The 24,100-nt window shown below is 40.8% G+C and overlaps 1 protein-coding gene across 2 annotated transcripts in view; it reads left to right on the top strand.

Annotated features, from left to right (window-relative positions):
• LOC138960787 (xaa-Pro aminopeptidase 1-like) overlaps nucleotides 1-24,100 on the top strand; it is a 197,196-nt gene that overhangs the window by 105,089 nt on the left and 68,007 nt on the right. For both annotated transcript variants that reach the window (XM_070332438.1, XM_070332437.1), the window contains exons 11-12: nucleotides 22,187-22,309; nucleotides 22,732-22,818. In XM_070332438.1, the coding sequence (XP_070188539.1) occupies nucleotides 22,187-22,309; nucleotides 22,732-22,818 (210 nt within the window). The remainder of the gene's footprint in view (nucleotides 1-22,186; nucleotides 22,310-22,731; nucleotides 22,819-24,100) is intronic.

Below are 24,100 nucleotides of genomic sequence, written 5' to 3'. Positions count from 1 at the left end.
TGCGCTCTGGACGTGCACACTTGGCAGCACGTATACCGTTCCGGCACCGTTTGTCTTCCTGCAAGTCCAGCATAGGCACACGATTGTCCAAGAATCACAATAATCCTCGTGAATGTCACAGCAGGCATAGTAGAAAAGTCCAAAAGGGTGCGTTGATGGTGGTAATCCGGTGTACACACACACACACACTCCGGTTTGGTAAGTTACCTGATAAATAATGTAGCCTGTGGATTTAACGGGGAGACTGGTCAGACAGGAAGAGCATTTCACATTTCCGATGTTCAGCGATAAACTTGTTTTCTTCGAGAGTTCGATCTTCGTGCGATTCTGGCGCGTTGTCACCAAGAACGTAAAAAAAACCCAGGATATCATCATGATGCCTCTCTACAAAAACCAGGCAGTCTAGGAACTCTTCATCTAAAGTCAGTCAGTATTAGCCCCTCAACACAATCCTCATCTTGTCCCATAGTGATTTCTGCCGCCAAAGAACGTGTGGTTCTTAACTCACAAGACGGATTTGTCGTCTTCCATTGCGAAATTCAGATCTACCCCAACTACGTGCATTGATCTGAGCAATAAAATGTAGATGCGATAATCTGCAAACATCTCTTCAACACAATCTACATCTTGTCCCATCGTGATTTCTGTCGGCAAAGAACATGTGGTTCTCAACTCACAAGACCGATTTGTCATCTTTCAGAAATTCAGATCTGCCCCAAGTACGTGCAATAAAATGTAGAAGCGATAATCTGAAAAAAAATCTTTTCGCGTGAACGCTGCCACGTTGTCATCAGTCCGATGTCTTTTATCCAGAGCAGGGATGAACACACTTTTTCATCAGTAGTTTGTTATGTTTATCCGCAGACTGCTTTCCATTACTTGTCGTCTGTTTTAGCTTGACTCGTGGGGTTCTTCAGCCAGGCAAAAAGTGCTTGTTTACTGACACGTTCTCACGCACGACATGTCGTAAATGCAAGTTCTAACGATTGTTTTTTATTGCACTGATAGAGAATGTCGATATTTGTAAACGTCTGTCATTTCCTAATGTTTATTTCATTATTTTGCATACGGATATGGCTAGTAAGTGGATAATCTGTTACGACACGAAACGCGTTCTAAATCCGGGAAGGGAGGCTACTCCAACGTAGAAGGGAGGCTACTCCAACACACTTTCCAAAGTGTGCTCCCAAGCCGAGCGAGAATGCATAGAAATTACGTCATGAGCAAGGGAGATCATCCTTTACTCTATGTGTGTGTCTCCACCGCCTACATTCCAACAAGGAATTTTGAAAGCAGGGAGCACACTAGAGGTAATGGAAGAGGTGGGGGGAGGGGGTAAGAATTAGATCTAGAAAGAACTCTTCACAGACAGCCTACTGGAGAATCAAACCCTTTCGGAGCCGATTGCAACACTGAACAAGAATAACCCGAGGAGAGTTCTACAACCTCAAAGGATTGAGAAGTCACCGAAGTGCATTTAAGGGCATTCTCATAGAGTGCTGAACCTGAAAAGGTCCGTTTTTGTTTAGCCCAGACTGCTACCGGTTTCGAGCTGAGAAGCTCTCATCAGGCAGTCTCTTGGCATATAACAGATTATGATAAAATCGTTTATTTAACGTCACTCTGTAAAAACATTGGCGACATTTGTCTTAGATTAAGAACACACACAGGCACGCACACAAACTTTCCCTTTATGTACAGTGGTTCACCACCCTCCCGCCCCCCGCACACTCTCGCTCATCTAATTAAAAATGGTGTTAAGAGATACTTGGATATAAAATGGTATTTTTAAAAGTTCTGATAAAAATATATAGTAGCTGTATGAGAAGCAATGGCGTCAGCCGCAGCAACGTCTCTTCATATCCAGGGACCAAGTGGGTGCGTGTGCATAAGTCCAGCGATAAGTTTGGGACCTTGCCACCCAAGGTCTTTATTAAAACTTAAAAGATAACTTAATTTTTCCTTTGAGGTATTTGGCAGAATATTTCTATTTGAGTTTATAAACTGAGTCAGGGGTTGAAAGTGGCATGAGTTCAAATCACACTCCAAAGTCAAATGAGCAATGGTGAGGTCGGATTCACAGGTGCATTTAAGCTCTAGAAATTGGTAATTCCCAGCTTCTGCCCTTAGGCGGTTAATCCTTTTTATTACACGTGGGCATGCATTATAGGTGTTCATCTGTTTTGATGGGGCTTCCCGAATGAGCCAGCCAGAGCTTATAGCCTTGTGCATATATTTGTTCCTCCATTCTCTCCAGAGAAGAGAGTCTGTAAGGCTACTGATCTCAGAAGCAGACAATGGCAGGTCTACCTCGGAGGCGCCTATGCCTTGGGCAGCTTCTTTAGCGGCTTTGTCCGCTTTCTCGTTGCCAGGCACGTTCACGTGTGCTGGACACCAGACCAGGTTAATCTCGCTTCCTTTTTTAATAATTTTATTTGCCAGCTCCTTTATGGCAATGACAAGATCATGTCTTTTTGATCTTTTGTTAGATCTTAATGCTTCAATGGCTGCTTTGGAGTCAGAGAATATAGCTATCTTTTGAGGAGGAGTGTTCTTGAGATTGAGATGAACAAGCGACATGCAGATGGCAAGGAGCTCAGCTGAGAAGATCGAGTTTCTGTTGCACAGTTTAAATTTCCCAGTCATGTCATCGCTGGGGATTACAAAAGCTGCGCCAGCCTTCTTGTCATCCAACACTGACCCGTCTGTGTAAACATGAACATGGCCTTTGTATACAGTATCAATGTGCTCAAGGGCTTGTATCCTGAGTAATAACTGATCATCCTTTGTAGCTGTGCAATATTCTGTGTCAAAATTCATTTCTTTCATTGTCCATGAGGGATCACGAGATATGGGGTTTTGGGCCACATATCATTTGGGTCGACACTGATTTCACTAAAGAGTGAAGCATTGAATTGAGCCAGTGAGGAGAAAGTAGTGCCAAAGTGGGCCTTTTTGTTTTGGACATGATTGTAATGCGGTTGTAGCTCCTCTTTTGTTGAGTTTTGCACTGTGTTGGCTCGAACATTGTAATCTGCGCAGCACTTACGCCGCCACATGTCAAGAGGGAGGAATCCTGCTTGGTGGTATACAATGGCCTGCTTTGAATGCCTTGGGCGTCCGAGGGCAAGCCGAAGGGCACGACATTCCGCTGACTGTAGCTTATCAAGCCATTTTCGAGCCGACGAGAAGTAGGCCTCCTGTCCATATGATAGTCTTGATCTTATAAGAGCTCTGGTGATGTTTGTTAGAATAACTGGGCACTTTGCCCATGGTTGGGCAGCCAGTATTTTAAGAAGGTTGATGGTCTTATTTGCTTTGCTTAAAAGATACTTTAGGTGAGCAGTCCATAGTCCATTTGAGGTGAAAAGTACGCCCAGATATTTCACCTGCTGACTGGGTGAGACAACAGATTTATCTAGTGAGAACTGTATCTTTTCTCGATCTTCCAGTTTTCGGTTTGTAAAGACAACGAATACAGTTTTCTCGGCAGAGAGAGTGAAGCCATTCTCCCGCATATAGTTCGCAATGTTATCTATAGCTGTTTGCCACTCTTTAGAGAATTTGTGTTCTGTTTTATAGGTTTTGTTTTGATACTCTTTGCATAGAGCAATATCATCCGCATAAAGCGTCAGTTCGGCTCCATGTGTTTTAATTGTCGATATGTCATGCAGCATAATGCTAAAAAGCAGTGGTGCTATTACTGAGCCCTGTGGCACTCCCATGTCAACTTTGCGAGTGGATGATTTGGCACCTTTATAATCAGTTTGAAAGGATCTGTTCAGTAGAAAGCTTTTTATGTATTGAAACATATTACCACTGATGCCTAATTGCTTCAATTTGAACAACAATCGTTGGTGCCATACTGTATCGTAGGCTTTTTTGATGTCAAAAAAGACAGCAAAGAGAGACTTCTTGCGTGAGAGAGCTTTCTTAATTTTGGAGGACAGTTTTACAATGTGATCCGAGACACCCCTGCCTCGACGGAAACCGGCTTGGCACAGGGGTATTACCTTTTTTCTTTCCATTTCATCTTCTAGTCTGGATTTTAGTATTCTTTCATAGATTTTGCTCAGATGGGAGGTCAGAGATATAGGGCGCCAGTTGGAAGGGTCAGCTCTTGGTTTTCCAGGCTTTAAACTGGGGATCACAACAGCCTCTTTCCAAGCTGAGGGAATCAGGCCAGACTTCCAGCATGTTGAATAAAAATCCAGTAAAAGATTTAATCCTTGGTTTGGTAAATGTTGTATGACCTGATAGTTTATTGGATCAGAACCACAGGCGGATCGGACTTTTGTCACCGATGCTATAGCCGTTTTCAGTTCTTGAATGGATAAGGGAGCATTTATTTTTAAGGAAGGGTTGAGTTCTGGGTCGTTTAAGTCCTGTTTATCCTCCCACTTCTTACGGAAGAGTTCCTGCTCACATAACAGTTTATCTGTTTGGCTTGCTGCTGCAAAAATATCTGCAAACAGTTCTGCTTTTTCAGGAAGGCTTTCATATTTTTTTCCTTCGTGCATAAGAGGACGTTCAGCCTGCTTGTGTCTGCATTTGAATTTCCTTATTTTGGTCCAAATTTTTCCAGCATCTCTGTAATCGCTCACTTTGCTGGACATGTTTTCAAAATATTCTTTTTTTGCTTTGTCTATAATTTTGTCACATTGTTCTTCAGTTGATTTCATATTGTTGTGGTTTTGTGCAGACCTGAAGCGATCATACTTCTCTTTTGCAGTTCTTTTTAACCTGATGGCTGTTCTGCATTCTTCTGTCCACCATGGGCTCTGATCAGTTCTACTGGGTCCGATAAAAGGTTTTGTTTTGGGGATTGACAATTCCATTGCATTCAGCAGGTTTGATCTTAGCTGTTTATATTTGTTGTCGATACTTTCTTGGGACTCTGGGTTGCCATCCAAGAGGGTATGTGCATCGGCAGACTTAGTGACAGCGTCCTTGAAAACTGCCCAGTCTGCCTTTTTATAATTGTATTTTAAGGCTTTTGGACCTGGCTCTGTTGTGTGGTGATTTCCCAATAATGGATATCATGATTGGTAAGTGGTCGCTTTTTAATTTATCTGGCACAACGCACCAGTCCGTTGTTAATCCGAGAGTGGGACTAACCAAGGTTATGTCAATGGCGGAGGGGTGTTGGTTTGAGATATCGGGTATTCTGGTTGCTGATCCGTCATTTAGTAAGTACACATTTGATTGCGTTATATAGGTGGCAAGGCTCTTTCCCACGGCACATGTCTGATCGGGGAAGTTGGCATCCCACAGGGGGTTTCGGCCATTAACATCTCCTCCGATCACCCAGGTGCGTCTTCCGTCGAGCTCTGGGAGCCAGCTGAAAATCGGGCCTTTGGTAATGTTTCTGTTATATATGTTTAATAAGAAGATGGATGGGCCATCATTCAGCAGAAGTTCAACTAGGTTTGAATGTATTTTTGTGTCGGCCGGAACAGGGGTTGGGTGAACATTGTACTTCAGATTGTCTCTGACATAGGTTACTGTGTACTTGATAGTTTGTGCTCCGCTCGTATCATCAACCTGATAATCTGTGACGGGTGGGTAAAAGAAACCAGATATGAAGGGGAGTTTTCCCGCATGACAGAGTGGGGACTGTATCAATAATACATTGAACATGTTGTTTTGGTTAAGATAATTAATAAGGTACGGTAGAGCAGTGTTAAGGGAACGACAGTTCCACTGCAGTATATTTATTCTTGAATCCATTTCAATCACAGAAGACCTAAAGTCTGTTGTGACCGTTTGATCTGCCCCTCAACTCTCTATGTCATTGTGTTGTCAAGGGGTTGAGACTCTGTTACAGATCTGCCTCCCTGAATGCCGAGAAGAGCGCATTGAGTGGTAAGTATCTTATTTAAGGCTGGTGGAGTTGGATTTTCCTTTGGCTTAAATATTTCAGTATATAGCCCTGTCAGAAGTGTCAGAACATTTTTGGGGCTTTCATTCGTTTTTGCTTCAATAAGTGCAGCTAGGGTGCCAGTGACGAATTTGAACACCTCACCGCAGTTCTCGGCGCTCATCATCTTCATCTTTGCATAGCTTTCTTTTAAAATATGTTGTCTGAGGCAGTCTTCGGACTGTGGCTTTGGTGTGTTTTGTGTTTCATCTTCCTCAACAATCATCAACTTTGGTTCATCCATGAACAAGTCATCATAATCGTGTGTGGGGGAAGTTTGAGATTCTGCATCAGCAACCTTTTTCTCATTGTTTGTTGTTGGCTGTTTGTTTGTCTTTGTTTTGTCTGCTGCTTTTGTGGGGGCCTTTTTTACATTGTGTGTTGATTTTAGTTTCTGGGCAACAGTAGACTCATTATTAATAGGGTTTATGTCAGTTCTTTGTCCAGGTCTCTGGAGGGCGATATTTTGCTCTGAAATGGGGTTTTCACTATGAGGGTTGCTTGGTCCGCCCTGATTTCCTGTGCGTATGCGGCTTGTTGTTGGTTCTGGCCAGATAGTGCTATAATCCTGTTTTTCAATCTCAGCCGCGAAAGCTGGGGAGGTAGCCAGGTTTCTCTTTGCTTTGCTGGCACCGCGAGGAGCACTTTTCCCCCCTGCCATTTTCAGCACCCAGCACTCATCGACTTCTGAATCAGAGTCATTAGATGTATCTGGGTCTTTCTTTTGTTTTTTCATTATTTCAAACTTTGCTCTTCTTATTGCTTCTGCATATGGGATGTATTTGGCTGCTCGGATTTTGTTTGCTGTTCTTCGGAGCACTAGCTCAGGACAGCCTAAGTAAGCTGCCGAGTGGGGACCGCCACAGTTTGGACAGTTGTCAACTGGGTGGTCTTTCTTTTGACCGCATCTTGGGCATTTGTCTTGTCTGCCTTTACATTGTTTGGAGCCATGTCCCAATCTCTGGCACTTAGTACACCTTCTGACTGGGGCCACATAGGGTTCGACAGCAAAGAAGGTTTTCACTATCTTCACTGTATCTGGTAGCGTTTTCTTTAAAAAAGTGATTTTGACAGCTTGAGTAAGTTCCCCCTTCTGGTTTTTTAACCGCTGAAGAGATTTTACTTTCTCAAGAGATTGTTGAAGTTTATCAAGGTTTTCAGAGAGTGGGATGGGTCTGATGACACCTTCCGTTGTAGCCTCTGGTATAGTGCATCTTATTTGCACTTGAGCGAGACTGGTGAGATTGGCAAGTTTATGTTGTTGTTTTTCATTGCAGCAGGCAATCAAGAATTTGCCCGAGGGCAGAGGTCGTACACCTTCTATCTGACCGACCGCGTCAACCAGAACACAACACTGGAGTGATGGCCCAAGTTTCGAGAACATAGCTGGACCTGTAGCCGCGTTGGTGAGAATGACTGGGTATTGTGCAAAGGTTGGAGGAAGACTTGGTGTCACCTTTTTTGACTTTGTGTGTCTAGGGGGCCCAGTTTTGACTGGTTGTGAGACTTTTGACTGTGGCTGAGGCAGCGCCTGTTCGGCATCACTGTTAGCAATGTGTGATTTTTTCTTTCGCTGACGGCGGCGTTGAGTTTTAAAAATGTCATCGCCTTCTGTGCTTTGGGAAGGTGAAATGTTCCCGTCTTCTGAGGGCACTGCTGCGTTGTGGTTATTGACACTGGCGTCAGCGTCAGAGTGGTTGTTTGAGCTCTCTTTTGTCTTTTTTGAGCTTGTTGGAGAGAAGCTGTCGGAATCTCTTAACCTTTTTCGGGGTGTGCAACACAATGTGCTGTCCATAGATTCAGCAGGGGTAGAGGTAGCCAAAGGTGGTTTGTCGCTTATGACAAAGGTGGCAGTGGCCATTGTGAGGGCCTTTTGGTGTTCAAATGCAGTGAGGAGTACTCAGAGAGCAGTGTGTTTGTGTGTAGTTGTGAGCGACCTTGGTAGAGGACCCTCTAAAAGCGAAATGACCAGAAAATGAGCTTTGGTATGAGCAGGCGTCTCGCACTGTTAAAAGAAAAAAAAGAAGGGATGACAAAAGCGTCCCTTGACAAAGAGTGAGCTGAAGCTCACCCTCTAGTGACTTTCACTTCTCTCCCGAGAATCACGAGGACTCCTGCAGGGCGAGTGGAAAAGCCACCAAGGGCAGTTAAAAAAGCCCTCTCTGGGTCTATGCCAAGAGAGCTGTGTCGTGTGTTAAAACACACACAAAATGTGATTGTCCCCCTTTACCATCAGGAATTCGGGAAGAAATCGTATTTTGAGCACTGACTTGGCTATGTAAGCTCGAGGTACGTTAAAGCAGTCGCTATGTAATCAGCATGTCTGCTTGTGAAAGACGCACTCTACAGTGAATTACTCGTGCTGAGTCTGAGGTCAAAAATGACCCCCGATGATATAACAGAGAAGAAGTCTCAAACTTCTATGCAAAAGAGAAAACCACATTTCTGCGGTAGGCCCTCTGCATAGACGAGAATCTTTCTTTGATTCCCCTGCAACTGTCAGTGAAGAGTATGAAAAAGAAATTTTGAAGTATCAGCAGCTGCTCTTGGTTGTTGAAGCAACAAAATAGAAATTTATAATGAGAGCGCTGCTAAAAATGCCAAAATGTGCACTCGATCGCTTGTACTTTTAAAGAAAAGTTAAATATAGAATGACGTTAAGAAATATAAAATAAAATAAAAAATAATATAAAGTTAAAAAAAGAAAAGTTAAATATAGAATGACGTTTCTACCGCAGAAATGTGGTTTTCTCTTTTGCATAGAAGTTTGAGACTTCTTCTCTGTTTTATGCCAAGAGACTGCCTGATGAGAGCTTCTCAGCTCGAAACCGGTAGCAGTCTTGGCTAAACAAAAACGGACCTTTTCAGGTTCAGCACTCTATGAGAATGCCCTTAAATGCACTTCGGTGACTTCTCAATCCTTTGAGGTTGTAGAACTCTCCTCGGGTTATTCTTGTTCAGTGTTGCAATCGGCTCCGAAAGGGTTTGATTCTCCAGTAGGCTGTCTGTGAAGAGTTCTTTCTAGATCTAATTCTTACCCCCTCCCCCCACCTCTTCCATTACCTCTAGTGTGCTCCCTGCTTTCAAAATTCCTTGTTGGAATGTAGGCGGTGGAGACACACACAGAGTAAAGGATGATCTCCCTTGCTCATGACGTAATTTCTATGCATTCTCGCTCTTAAAGTGTAACTAAACAGACATTTTGAAGTGTCAGCTTTACTGAATTGCTTTATGTTTTGTCCAAGTATAGACCTGTAGAAGCGATACTGGACGATTTTTCCAACGTTTACTGTGTTTTCTGATTTACTACGATTTTTTAAAAGTGTTGAACCCATTTCAGATTTACCTGCTTATCTGTTCTTGATTTGATACTTCCAAAGAACAAGTGGTACTTTGAGTTCCGGTTTTATGTTTTAACCAATCAGAATTTGGTTCCTAAATAAAATCGTCTGCTGCCTGTCCCAGCAGAGTCGGCAACAAGCACTGCTTGCCACATGTGTGATGTTACCAACAGAAATAGCCATAAATTGGGCAAGGTAGCAATGTAAATGAATTGGATCTAACTAATGTGCTTGTACTGCATCTCTGGCCTTTGAATTCACTCCAAATCATAGATATCCCTTGACTATACTGGCTCAGCGTGAGAGGCAACATCCTGTCGAAGTCGTAAGCACGAGGCTGACTGGGAGATTATTATTCGAAGAGCATGCTGAAACGGATTGTAAGTACAATATTTTACATGTTCTCGACATTTCTGTTGATCTTTCCTTAACTTTAATTGTTTCCTTGATTTAAAACCCTTGGGCTTGTATTTTCAGTTGTGATACTAAGCACGTATCTTTACCACAGTATCTGATCACTTCACACTTGAATTTTGGAATGATGAAGTGGAATTATTTCTGGATCTAATTTATTCCTTGTTCCCCCCCTCTCGATTCCTTTTTTCGCCACATATGTATTGTCGTGTAAGGGGGTAGATGCGTGTACTGGCTGATTTTTTTTATTTTTTTTACTTCGGTCAGATACAGATGATTGGAAAAAAAACTTGTCAAGGATTTCAGAATTTAATAGATCTGTTCGAAGTTTTTACGGGATGGGTCCTGTACGTTACAATACAGACTGAATGTGCGCAAGGTGAACTTTTGATTAAACATACACACACAAATGAATCTCTTGATTTTTTTATACGGCGAATGTCCAGTTTCCACCACCACGTCTGTGGTATGTTTTTATACTGTTTGATTGAATAGACTGACGTGCATTCTCTCGCAAATGTGCGCGCGTGTGTGTTTGTCTGTGCCTCAGACAATCTAAGATGATGTTGCACATTGCAGATCTATGCGACAGGAGCAAGTGGACAAGACAGCTACATTCGTCTGAGCGAAGATCCAACGGAAAGCTCTTTTAGCCGAAGACAGCGAGCCTTTTGTACAGTGTTTGCCTGGGTGCATGCATGCAAGCTTCTATCGTGTGAGTGATGCAGGGCTATTAGATGACTTTTCATTATTCTTGATTTGGAGATCCATGCAGGGTATTAGAAAGTGCAGAATATACACGTTTGAACAAATACGATGTGTGTTTGCTCTGGAAAAAAAGAAAAAACGCAACAAAGTATCACAAATATTTATTACCTGTATCTGCATGTTATGATAATGATGAAGGGTAAATTACTTATTTGACGTGTGCTTTTTTTTTAACCACACTGATAACGAATGATAGAAACACAGACACACTTAATAACATATCCACAAAAATTGTAACAATAAATGTAAGCTGAACAATGCCTGCAACACATTCCAGGCCTCAGAAGGAAGTAATTATCAGGCATGGGAATTGAAAATTGTATAAAAGGCGGAAAATTTATAACTGAAGACGCAAAGCGTCAAGTTGACGGCGCGAAGCGCTTAGCCATACTAGGGGGGTCCGGGGGCATGCCCCCCCGGAAAAATGTTTCTCCAAAGAACCAACATGGTGCAATCTGGTGTCATCTGAGCTCCAAGTTTGCCATTAAATTCTGTTTTTAGAATCACAGATTTTAGTACAAAAATGTACCAATTTTTGCTTTTTTTAAGAAAAAAATATATACATGTATTATATGGTTTAAATTTGTAAAAAAATTGATCTGTTGAGACAAACAGGAAAATGTAGCTTGTAACACAATCTGTGCAATCTGGTTTACTTTCAAACATAAAAGTTCAATAACTGAGGCGGGCGGTAGCAGTGCGTGAACAAAGTACGGAAAGTTTTCGCGGGCTTTTCCGCAAAGGCCAAAGTAACCGGTGCTTTTTTTGTGTGCCTCCTCCCTTTATTTTTTCGGCGGACACTTTTGCATTTTCGGCGGAACAAAACAAAAATTCGGCGGAAATCCGCCGTTCGGCGGACAATTCCCATGCCTGCATTATGAGATTCAGACAGAGAGAGAAAGCCCAACACGAAACCAGTTGTGACATTTTTTATTTCATTATGTAATATTAAAAACACGACAACAACGTATTTCCTGTACTTAGTTTTGTGCAATTATGGATTGCAAAGTATGTCTAATTGAGTGGCATAAAGAGGCACAGTTGCATGAAAAACCAACTCGGATCTTGACTAGGATCAGGATTTTACATGGACACAACCTAGAATTTAACATCCTGGGGGGAGGGGGGTACTGCGCCTTTCACATCAAGATGTAAAGATCTATTTTAAATAATACTTATTAGAAGGGAACAAAATCAAACAAACTACAACAATCGTTCTGAGGGGAGAGAATTACCTCTTCCGAAGAAATTACCTCCCTTGCTTTTCTTGTCGTGACTTATGTAGAGTAAAGTGAATAGAAAGTGAATCAGTCAGTAACAAAAAAAAACACAACATTTCTTAAGATCAATGAGGAGTCTTGAAGTATTTGTCAATGTTAATCTTGTATGCATAACAAACAATATATTACGGATTGATAATTAAAGAAAATCGTCTCTTCTACAGGGTTGACCCCCCCTAAAAAGGACACCCACAACCATGCAAATTACTTCTGCATCTGTTGAACCAATTATTTTATATATGGTATTCATTAACTTCAGTTTATGTTCTGCCTTTCCAGTAAGTGGCAATTGTGTAAATTGAATGGTCTGACTTTTGTGCAATTTTAATTTTTTTCTCCAAATTCGGGGGTCGACTAAACAGAACGAGTTTTGACATTGAGCGGTAGCCATTTTTACCTAATTTAAACCCTTCAGGCTTTTACCTTTTTGATTATTTTGAATGTCTGAGTATGTAAAAACATCCCCTTCAACCCCCAGGCTATCGATGACCTGAAGAAAGCATGCAGTTACAGCTAGGTTCAGGGCAATCCTCAGACACGAAAGCGTTGGTGTCATTGGTGATGCAAAAGTTAGATAATTTAACCTACAAATTTGCCACTTTGTGAACTGCACATGCATAAAATCAAGTTTAAGTATGCTGAATATGAAGTTATCCAGTCAATTGGTGTAGAAGTTATAGCATTTCTGTCAGTTAACAGTATTTAAAATCTCTAAAGTAAAATCTGACATATTCGAAAGTTTTGCATAAACACCCAGACAATTTTTACGATATTCTCCTAAGCTTCTCCACTTCTCAGCCCTGTCTTGGAAATGAATTCGAATAAGGCAGTCAAAATAACTTAGTTTGGAGCACCCATCAATCAGAATAAGCATTAACTTTTGACACAGGAAATATCTTCTACCGAAAGCTCTCCTGGTTTTATTCTACATTTTTCCTGCATAATGGTAACAAATTTAATGATAAATCTAAACAACGAAGTGACTGTGGTAAGATGAACAAAGTTAAAAAAACAAAGGATTACTGTAAATGGTTTACGAATCGAAATCTAAACAAGTTTTAATGATAAGTAAAATGATAAAAAAAAAAAAAATTAAAAAAAGCTAACGTCCTCGCATTTGTCCAGAATAAACCGTGTGCCTGATAATAATGACAGATTTTGTTGATATACATTTTTTTTAAGACACCCCATATAATATTGTTTGACAATCTCTTTCAACATAGTTTACGAATCACCAATGTGTATACAAACGCAAATAACCCACAGGTCAATAAGAGAGAGAGAGAGAGAGAGAGAGAGAGAGAGAGAGAAAGAGAGAGAGAGAGAGATTAAAACTAGAAAATGTGTGCTATATAAAACAAGGATAATCACTGTCAAATCTTTGCTTGTACCTGCATGGTGTTTACTGCGCTATATAGACTACACAACCTGTTTTATTTCATTTATTTATTTAATTTTTGACTAACATGCGAAGCAAAAGTGAGTCTATGTACTCACCCGAGTCGTCCGTCCGTCCGTCCGTCCGGAAAACTTTAACGTTGGATATTTCTTGGACACTATTCAGTCTATCAGTACCAAATTTGGCAAGATGGTGTATGATGACAAGGCCCCAAAAAACATACATAGCATCTTGACCTTGCTTCAAGGTCAAGGTCGCAGGGGCCATAAATGTTGTCTAAAAAACAGCTATTTTTCACATTTTTCTTATTTTCTCTGAAGTTTTTGAGATTCAATACCTCACCTATATATGATATATAGGGCAAAGTAAGCCCCATCTTTTGATACCAGTTTGGTTTACCTTGCTTCAAGGTCAAGGTCACAGGAGCTCTTCAAAGTTGGATTGTATACATATTTTGAAGTGACCTTGACCCTGAACTATGGAAGATAACTGTTTCAAACTTAAAAATTATGTGGGGCACATGTTATGCTTTCATCATGAGACACATTTGGTCACATATGATCAAGGTCAAGGTCACTTTGACCCTTATGAAATGTGACCAAAATAAGGTAGTGAACCACTAAAAGTGACCATATCTCATGGTAGAAAGAGCCAATAAGCACCATTGTACTTCCTATGTCTTGAATTAACAGCTTTGTGTTGCATGACCTTGGATGACCTTGACCTTGATGTATTTTGGTAGGAAAAATGTGTAAAGCAGTTCTTAGTGTATGATGTCATTGCTATGTAAAGGTCAAGCATGTGAGTCGTATGGGCTTTGCCCTTCTTGTTTTTTTTTTTGGGGGGGGGGGATGTTTTGTGATGAGGGTTTTTTCAAAGCCTTTACTGCTTTAGTCATTGAATCCACCCGACTTCGATTTATTGTTCAGTGATGGGTAATTGTGTGACCAACTATGTAAGTTAGTGATTGTTCTGGCTTCATACAATGACATTGCATTAATTTTATAAGTGTATGTGTGTGTGTTTCAGGCAAAAGCTGATATTACAGTCCTAGTTGTATGCAGTACCTCTGCTTCTTCGTTCAGGAATCAAAGTATACAATCTAAACCGATTATTTTGTTCAATAATGTTCAGCTTACCATCCCGAAGAAGGCAGTAACGTGCCGAGATATTGATTATAGATATTAACGTACCTAACCTGGTTACTGGTGTGTTTTCTTTTTATTTCAATAATGTAAATGTGTGACAACTTGCAGGGTACTTGATGTTCAGAGCAATTTTTCTGGCAAAAGACCTTTTATGGATCAAAGAAAACTTTTGTCGTGGTGCACAAGTCAATCAATTTGGTTGATAAATAATTTGTGCTGCATTTTCCCTGGTTCCAAAACGTAGTATGTATTACCACATGTCCTTACCTGTCATTGGCATCACATGATTCTCTGCAAGCAGTCTTTTGTGGAAATACGTCATTTAACACTTGCACTTATAGTAGGGATGATGGGGTCTATGTCGACCAAAAGAGTGGGATTCTCTGTAGGTCGAGTTCCTGTAGGTGGATTCCCTGTATACCTAAGACTTTAAAATTGGCAATCTAGTATACAGGGAATCCCACAGGGTGCAGTTTTTCAATAAAACTTGCAAACCATACTCGAATTTTAAGAAATATAAAAAAAAGATCGAAAAACATCAAATTCTAACGATGTCGCTAAGCATCACGTGACTTTCATTGATATTAGCAAAACGCTACAGGAACTACACCCTGTGGTATTCCCTGTATACAAGATTGCCAATTTTAAAGTCTTAGGTATACAGAGAATCCACCTACAGGAACTCGACCTACAGTGAATCCCATTCTTTTGGTCGACATAGACCCCATCAGCTATAGTAGGTGGCTGTGGAACGGTAGACATGCAACGACAACGAACAACAAAAGACAAAGTGTGGAGTACACTCATTTTTCTTAACATACGCTAAGTTTCTTTGAGAATGCTCCAAGTGAAAATCAGGGGTTCCTAGGCCTGATATCACAATTAAACAGCTTCTTCTCAGAATCAGGAGGGAAAAAACGAGATGTCGTGACAAGAACAGACAGCAGCAGCAGCAACAACAACATTGCTAAATCGTCGCTTTAACAAAATTTCATGTTTAGTATCGCAGACAAAGCACGGCTACTGATCCGACCAAAGCCACACTTCATGCACGATGGGCACATTGTTATGGCCAGCTTGTTAACGTGAGCATTGTGTATGTTTTACATAGAATTGAATGTGTTTGTCGTTGTGTCTGTCATCTATCCTAGTCGTTTGATTTAGAATAAAGCAAACTTATTACAATGACGATTTTCTTCGGTTTTTAATGAAGGATTGGCATCAAGACTTTTTCTATTTTCCAACTCTGCCACCATACACTGGCCGTTCAGGTCTGCATGTCGACCACATGGTGTGTGATCAGATTTTTCGGACATGTTCACAATGCTTACATGACCACCAAATGGAAAATCAGTTGGTATTTGTTATGTTTTTGTGTAAGCACAATCTTCATACAAGTAAACAGAAACAATTTTGTTGCAAACAGAGCCTTCATAAGAAAAAATGCTTCTAAGTCAAAATACATACCCCCTTTTTCGTATTGCGTAAAATATACCCATAAATTCTGGACATCATATTTTTATTTTTTTTCACAACAATGACACCAAACTTGGCATATGTTTTAGCAATATATTCACAATAAAACCTATGAGTTTGAAGGCTGCATCTTGTTTTGTTTATTTTTGAGAATTTTTTTCATGGCCAGTTTCTGGGGAGATAATGGCCAGTATAGAAAGAGTTAATAAGTAAACTAATGTCAGAAGTAGGTATTTACCTTGTTTGCCTTCGTGTTCTTGATAGCCCGCTGCAGCATTTGTATCACTTCCCTTGAAATTCAAAACGCCAATGTATTTCTGAAAGGAAAATAAAGATATTGACCGAAACATCACACAAGTGGTATATCATGCTAGGTTTTGTTTACAGTGCCTGTTCTACGACCACATCTGATTGTAATTTAAATAAAGAAAAACTGTATCCATTTATTACTTCTCTATTTGTGTGTGTTTGTGTGTGTGCAGGGGCGGATCACATCATTTTTAAGGGGGAGTTTCCAAATTTCTTTTAGGGACAATTTGACGTTGCGAAGCGTTTAGTTGAAGACGCAAAGCGTTCAACCTCCTTGGGGGAGTCCGACAAATGTTGATAAAAACAAGGAAAATGGATCAATCTGAGCCAAAAAACATCCCCTAATACACCTTCCAAAAAAGTAAATATATTAAGAAGAAAAATTTGAATCACAACAAGGACAATTGATCGACCTGGCGCAACCTGAGCAAACTAATTAGCCAACTTCTTTCCAAAAACGTCACTTAGAATACAAAGGCCGGCTCCTAAGTGGTCCGGAAACCCCGGGACCCCCCTCCGGATCCGCCCAGTGTGTGTGTGTGTGTGTGTGACCGATGTCCTTCTCTAAATTCTAATCGTTGCGTTTGCATGGTAATAAAGTTTTAATACTGGATATGCCCATGAAAAAATATCATTTCTTGTTCATGTCATTGTGTGTGTGTGGCCAGGACCGTGACTTCTGCTTGCCTCGACGTCTTCAGAAAAGACACAAAATGCCAGCAGGCGTATGTTCTTGGAGCACTCAGTATGCCGTCATCTGCAAACAAATAAATACAAATTATTCAATTGTGTAAATAAAGAACAATCATTTTAATATTACAACAAAAAATTCATATAACTGTAGTCTTCACCAGAGACATCCACTACACTATCTTTAAATAAAACTGCCGTAAAAAATTGAAATACTATAAAACTTACCCCCAATCAGATCTATTTGGGATTATTCAAGTTTCAACCATGAAACGATGCCGGTTTGGACAGATCTGCTAGTTTGCCGCTGAAACTGAAATCAAAGGCGATCTTCAGAACTATTTCTAATCTTGTATTTGTGATTAATATAAAATACTGATCTTCCCAATAGAAGCTGATGTGTATACACATGACCAGGACAAGGTATTTTGTTACAGGGCATTTACGCAGACGTCGCAGTTCAAAATATCGTTTTAGATCTGATTTTGTACAGCAGCCTGTGTGATTCAGAATCGTCTGCCCTTTTTCGGTTTAACATTTTATGGACGATTCCTATGAGACTGCTCAATCATAACTGATGACAAATTCAGAAACAGATGATGGTTTCAAGTAGGCTACAGTAATGATTCGTTAAAAATGTCAAGCCACTCGTCGATCATTCACACTCAAAGAACCCAAGCCAAATCTGCTCTGGTTCCGAGCAGCTTTTTCCAACTGAGACCCTAATTGTTACGCATCTGCCGCGAAAAGATAGACCACAAACAAGCGGCACTGTACCATGCTTTCGTTTATGTTGCTAAACAGATTAAATGTGCATTGTAAATGTGCTTACAGCAAAGAAATGCATCCTTACTTACCACAAAAATACTGGTACCACATTCATCGCACTTGTGTCTTCTTACCAAAACCTATCGATATGTTTGTTTACGATATATTGGTAATTACTAACCGTTAACTATTTTTCAAAAATCTGAAATGACTTTTAAGAATCAAAGAAAGATTCGCTAAAACGGTTGACTTCAGAAAATATTTGTCTAAACCATGAAATAAAAATCTAAAACTCCGTTTGATCTTTTATTTTGGTAGATTGATGACAACAGCCGGAACTGAAAGTACCAGAACCAAAAATTAAGGGCATTAATCAGGTAAACTAAGAAGATTGTCGTTCCTGGCGCGCACTTCACATGTCCGTCAAACAGTGTCCGAGTGAGAGAAATTTTTTTTTTTTTTTTCGCAGTTCGACAGTATATGAGGCCCTTCTTCATATCAAAGTGTAAAGGTTGCTGAACGATGTTTTTCCTTTTTGCTTGTTTAGTTACACTTTAACGTCATTCTATATATATATAGCAAAGACTGTAAACTTGAGATAATGACAGTAATATTACGTCTTCATGTGACATACTACATGTATGTTCTATTGATAAATGTGTTTAATTGTAACCATAGACCCTTGATTTATGATACATTCAAAAAGGCATGCGGGCTGGTAGAGACTAAATACTAATCATATTTTTGAAGAATGTAACTTTACGTCTGTATGTGACGTACGATCAGATGTTCCATTGTTGTGTTGTAACTATAGACGCTTGGTCTGTGCACCTTGAAGAAGGCCTGCGGGCCGAAAATTTGGATTTAAAAAGATGCGACATTCTGGCTTGGTTTTGGACTTTTTATTGTGTTGTTTATATATATATATATATGTATAGGTTACAACACGAGTGTTTTTGTATATGGCTTGTATTTCAGTCAAGACCCAGCGGATGAATATCATCGGGAGACACGAGCCTCTGGCGAGTGGCTCTCGATTGATATTCCCGCTGGGTCTTGACTGAAATACAAGCCATATAAAAAACCACGAGTGTTGTAATCTGTATATCCCATTCTACCATCAAACACAAAGTGTAGACTACTAGCGGCACTGTTGAGATCTGTGCAGGGTAAAACAGTGTTGCCAGCGAGACTTAGCCCTTTTGCAACCTTAAACTAAGTGACCGTCGCTGAAAAAATAAAACGAATGAGTGCATCGATAAGTACGCGGTAACACTACTTTCAGACCATTTAAAAGCTTTAAGTAAAGGTTCATAAGTTGCAAGAAAGTAATGAAGTCGTATAGAAATTAATTTAGTTGAAGCGCACAATTCTTTTGTTTTGCGTTTCAGGTCGGCAGAACGGGCGAAACGGGTTTGGGACCCATTTGGCTTACTCGATTCAGAATCGATTCCACGTTGTTTTTCTCGAACGTGTGTAATTAGGCTTATTGACAGAGAAGCAAATTTTAGGGAACAAATATGTAGGTTTAGATTTAACCATTTGCTCCCTATTTGAAATGTATCTACGTGATAAACTGTTTTGCGAGTGTGTTTGCATGGATGAACTTAAACTGGTATGGGTGTGAGGAAAACGCGACCGACACGTCTGTCACCGCCGATTGATTGCATTTTGAAGGAATATGACTGGATTACAAAAAAATACACACATGTTAAGTTCTTGGATACCTTCATCGCCAATGTGGACTTACTGCAGAGCCAGGCAAAAGAGTAGACTTGCTCGCAAAACACGTGAAACAGGCGATGTTTGATAGCGAAGCCCAACCGTGCCAGGTAAAGGACGTTTCTCGGTCTCGCTGCGCATGTCACCAGTGACAGTGTTGTTGCTTTGAGTTTGACTAACAAACTCGAAACTGTCATTTAAAACATGAGCCAAATGTGTATTGATTGTGTGATTAGTCTATGTGACAGGGCTTCTATTATCTGTGCTCCCTAGCTTCTGTCAGTTCCCACACCGACACTGCCAGAGAAACTGAAGACGCACACCAAAACACACCACTGACAGATTCTCAAAAGTCGTCTGCTAACGATGCAAGGGAGGGTACTCGTGTTTTTGTTTTGGTTCGCTAGCATCTGGTTATCTTGTAAGTTGAATGTTCGTTTTTTTCGACCTGCATTGCTTTCATAATGAAAGAAACGTTTGCTTATTGCATCTCATACATCAGATCAGTTCTGAGATTCATTTTTGCGTGCAACTGATATGGTTTTCTGAGCCGTGCAATACGATTTTGGAACTTCATACAAATGTGTCACATTGTTCGGCGCGAGGTCAAAGGTCGGGAGGAAAGTAGTTCTTTGCCCAAATCGGAATCTGCACTATCATATATTTTTTGGAGTCCATGATGTATTTATTGAGCTATAAAAATACAACATATATACCCATACTGAAGTAACAGAGACAAAGAAGGGAGGTCATGGGATATATATATATATATCTGTTCTCATGTTGATATCAAACTCAGCCTCAAAACATTCCATTGTCTGAGCTGATGCAGTGGCGTTTTCATGTCGTCTGCTACGTAGGACAGGCAGAGTCAATCGAATCAGTCGACTTCCAAAATGTTGGTCTAATTCGAAATATGTCGGAATGTCACACGCTTTCCTTCTTTGCCACTACTAAAGCAAACGTGTGCAAGATGTAGAGGTTACATGCCGAGTCTCAGTGATTATTAAAAATAATGGTCGAAGTTAGCGGATCATGAAAAATGCGAGCTTCAGCGAGCTTTTTCATGACCGCGAACTGAGACCATTATTTTTAATAATCACTGAGACGAGGTGTGTAACCTCTTTATTCCTCCTTTCTTCAGTTATTCCAAAAAACCAGGAGTTTTTGTGCGAAAGTTTGATCGAATCCGAATCACTCAACCAGTCAACCTGCGCAGGCGATCGATTAATGCGCGGTTGTATAGTTCCGTGCAAATCATTCCATTCTGTTAACACTTCTTTTCAGTTTCCCTGTTTTGGACTAAAATCAAGTACACAGATATGCTGTTATTCTGCTGTGGCGGTAAAGGCAGATATTGTGTGTTCTGTTTATGTTTTAGTATCGCTTAGTAAATGTTCTTTCGTCAAATGGGACTAGCAGACGAACTTTTGCACCCGTGTTCCAACGTTAATTACTGTATGAAGTTCAGTTTTCTGGGGAAAATAGTGTATGAAACCGCTTTAAGTTGTTTAAATTGATGAGATGTGTGCATTTGGTTGCGTGTGATCTGTCTATAAAATGAAATATTGTTGAAAACTGACCGTCGGATTGCAGTCAGTGTTGTCGAAGAAACTGCGTTAAAAGAAGGGGAACTACTCTTGTCGCCAGAGTATGAGTTACTTGCCTTGGGAATTTGCTTGTGATGAACGGTTTGTGCACGGCAGATCTAGATTCAGAAAACAACCGAACTCATGGATTTTATATGGAGATTCATGTGTTCAGGCCTGTAGTTGTTTATTTAAATGCGGTATGTTTGTATTGTTTGCTCCAGAGATGTATACTTCGTACGTATAGAGCGTTCGGAACTTTTCAGTCGCAAAAGTAGTACCGAAACAGAACAGCTTCTCAACCCATTGCACTATCGAGGATTCAGGCTGTTGCTGGCTCGTTATTTGTTTGGTTGCTGGGTCATTATCGAAAAATAACTAGCTCTACAAGTTTACAGAGGTAAAGAAGCAGAGGGGGGAATAATGTATGTTACACGCTTTGGAGCATGTGCAAGAACGGATTCAAACTTGAAATCGTCCCTCCAAAAGCCCCAAAATGCACACACGACTTTTATTTCTCCTGCTGTTGTCGTTTCTTCTCTTTACAAATTCTTCAACGCTCAGAATACTGAAAACGGCATCCCAGGCGACAGTACTGTTTCCCTACGCGAGTTTAGCTTCCCTTGGAAAGTGGCTCGCTCAGGAGGCCTGTTAGTCTGAAACTAGAAGGACAGAGTTCTGAACATAGATGACAAAGACCCCGAAAAGAACAAACATTTCGCGGATGCAGACACAGAAAGACGTCATGAAGAATGCGATGCTTCAAAAGATACAGACTGTGACGATGACTGTGACGTCATTCACATAGTTGTTCGTTCACTTCCGTCAAAAAGTAGATCTCTCCACAATGGCTGCTCCTGTGTTTAGGTTTGTCAAGCTTGAGTACGCAAAACGTGTTTGTTCTCTCCTCTGTTGAAGCTGTGAGACATAAATGCTATTCCGACTTGGTCGTGTGACAGAGTTTTCTTCCACACTCGATTAGCTGATGTCTAACTCAGCCTGACGGCTTCGTTAGACAATCAACGTAATCTCGTGTGGAAGAAAACGTCTGTCACACGACCAAGTCTGAATAGCAGGTAATATCACCTGTGCTTTTCTGTTAGCCGCAGGGAATTTTACTGAGTCTCAGCCATCGTTTGGTAATGTGGAGACGATAAGCTACATGTCACTAAAATGGAGGATGAGAAGAATCTTCTCAAATCGAAAGAAGGGGAACAGGCACATGAATGCAAAATGGAGATTGTTAGCGCACACCTGGAATGTGCCAACAGATTTAACGCACTCGCTCTATCCAACGAAATGCTTTCGTTGGATCATGTGCCACTAATACTCACTGACATTTATTATGTATCAACTGGCCAGGTGGTGGACTACGTGCCGGAGAACGTGACAGGGGCCGTGCAGGCGGTGGTCAATAATGACGTCAACAACAAGGTGTGGGTGACGCACCTGTGTAACTACGCAATATATGGCGTCATTCCCGAGGTAGGCTTGCTATACTGAACGGCGTTGTGTTATGCTCTGAATGTTATTTTTTTCTTTCTTTCTTGTTGTTTTGAGAGGGATGGAGTGGCGGAGGGGACAGGGGACGTCGAGGCAAAGGTGACTGTGTGGTGTTGTTGTTGTTGCTTTACTCTCGGTCTTCGGGTATGGTTAGCCCAGACTATCTAAATGTAGTCTGGGCAATAACTGGTTTTTGGTGTTGATCTTGTAGCTTGATGCCGACAGAGTGACTAAATGTTTTTATTTCGCTTCACGCGACTTATTTGTTGTTCTGTCTCTCTAAAAAAAAACTTCAAGGATAAGAATTTGATAATCCCCACCACACTGTCCCTCCCTCTTAGAATTGGGAATTAAAGCCAATGACATGATGGGATTGAAAAAACATGACTTTGTGTTCCCCGCAGGCTCAGAGGGTACAGGAACGTTCCATGATCGCCCTCAGCAAGGCTCAGAAGAACGAGGTGGAACGAAAGGGAATGGAGAATGCATATGTGAGTCTTTCTCCATCACTTGCTGGCTTGCTGGCTTTTTCTTGTTGCTACTTTGAGGTTTTGTTGTGGATTTTTATTTATCCCAGCGAAGCTGGAGGTATCCCACGAACGCTATACTGTAATCGACTTGAGAAATGTTCATGTATTACAGTGACATTTACAGTGTTCTAGATGGTCGAATGTGTAGCAAAGACCTGTACGTGTACGTGTAGATATTGCGTCACCCGTGACTCACTTTTTTCTCCAATGTTCCAAAACCATACGTTGTTTTGCTTACCACCAAGACTGCAGATCTTGGCAAACGCGTGACGTAAAAATTAGATTTGATGACGTTACCCACACCCGTTCCCGTACACGTCCTGAAAAGTGCTGATCTAGATCTTGCTAATACATGATAAATAGAGAATACTACATGGCTTGCTGTGTCGTACCAGATTTACACGAGTTGTTTTAAAAAATATTGAACTGCGAGCGAAAGCGAGCTGTTCACTATTTGAAAAAGCAACGAGTGTAAATGTAGTATTCTGTTTATCCTACATACTGTACCAACGTGTATTTTACTGAAAATGTGCTGCAGTCGAGGCAGCTAAATTGAAGACGCTTGTTTTGGAACCTCGATCTCTTCTAAAGCCTCGTGCAATCTATTACGTCAAAGTAAAAAAACGTCACTCTGAAAGTGTGGCGTGACGTGTTAGTTCTAAAAATTCATCGAGGGTAATTAGCGAGCGCAATGTTTTTTTTTCTATAATGACGTTTGTCTCGGTGACTTTGGCATCATAAGCAGTGGAAAAACAGGTCCCTGCTAGACTTGCTTGACATGACCTCATTTGCATGATATACACACACGTGTGATTTGAACGATTATTATCTCACGAGTGTCTCTCTCACGTATGTAGGATAAAAACAGAATACTACATGGCTTGCTGTGTCGTACCAGATTTAAACTCGTTGCTTTTTCAAATAGTGAACAGCTCGCTTTCGCTCGCAGTTCAATATTTAAAAAAAACAACTCCTGTAAATTCTCTTTATATCTGTTCTCATGTTGATATCAAACTCAGCCTCAAAACATTCCATTGTCTGAGCTGATGCAGTGGCGTTTCCATGTCGTCTGCTACGTAGGACAGGCAGAGTCAATCGAATCAGTCGACTTCCAAAATGTTGATCTAATTCGAAATATGTCGGAATATCACCTGTGCTTTTCTGTTAGCCGCACGTCACCGTGCACTTTAAAAAACAAAATGACGTCATTTTATGACATCATGTCTTTACGTGTGCTGAACGA

This window comes from Littorina saxatilis, linkage group LG3 (assembly GCF_037325665.1).
Source record: "Littorina saxatilis isolate snail1 linkage group LG3, US_GU_Lsax_2.0, whole genome shotgun sequence".
NCBI lineage: Eukaryota > Metazoa > Mollusca > Gastropoda > Littorinimorpha > Littorinidae > Littorina > Littorina saxatilis.
Note: the sequence above shows the minus strand (reverse complement) of the source record. Positions and strands in the feature narration are given on the sequence as shown.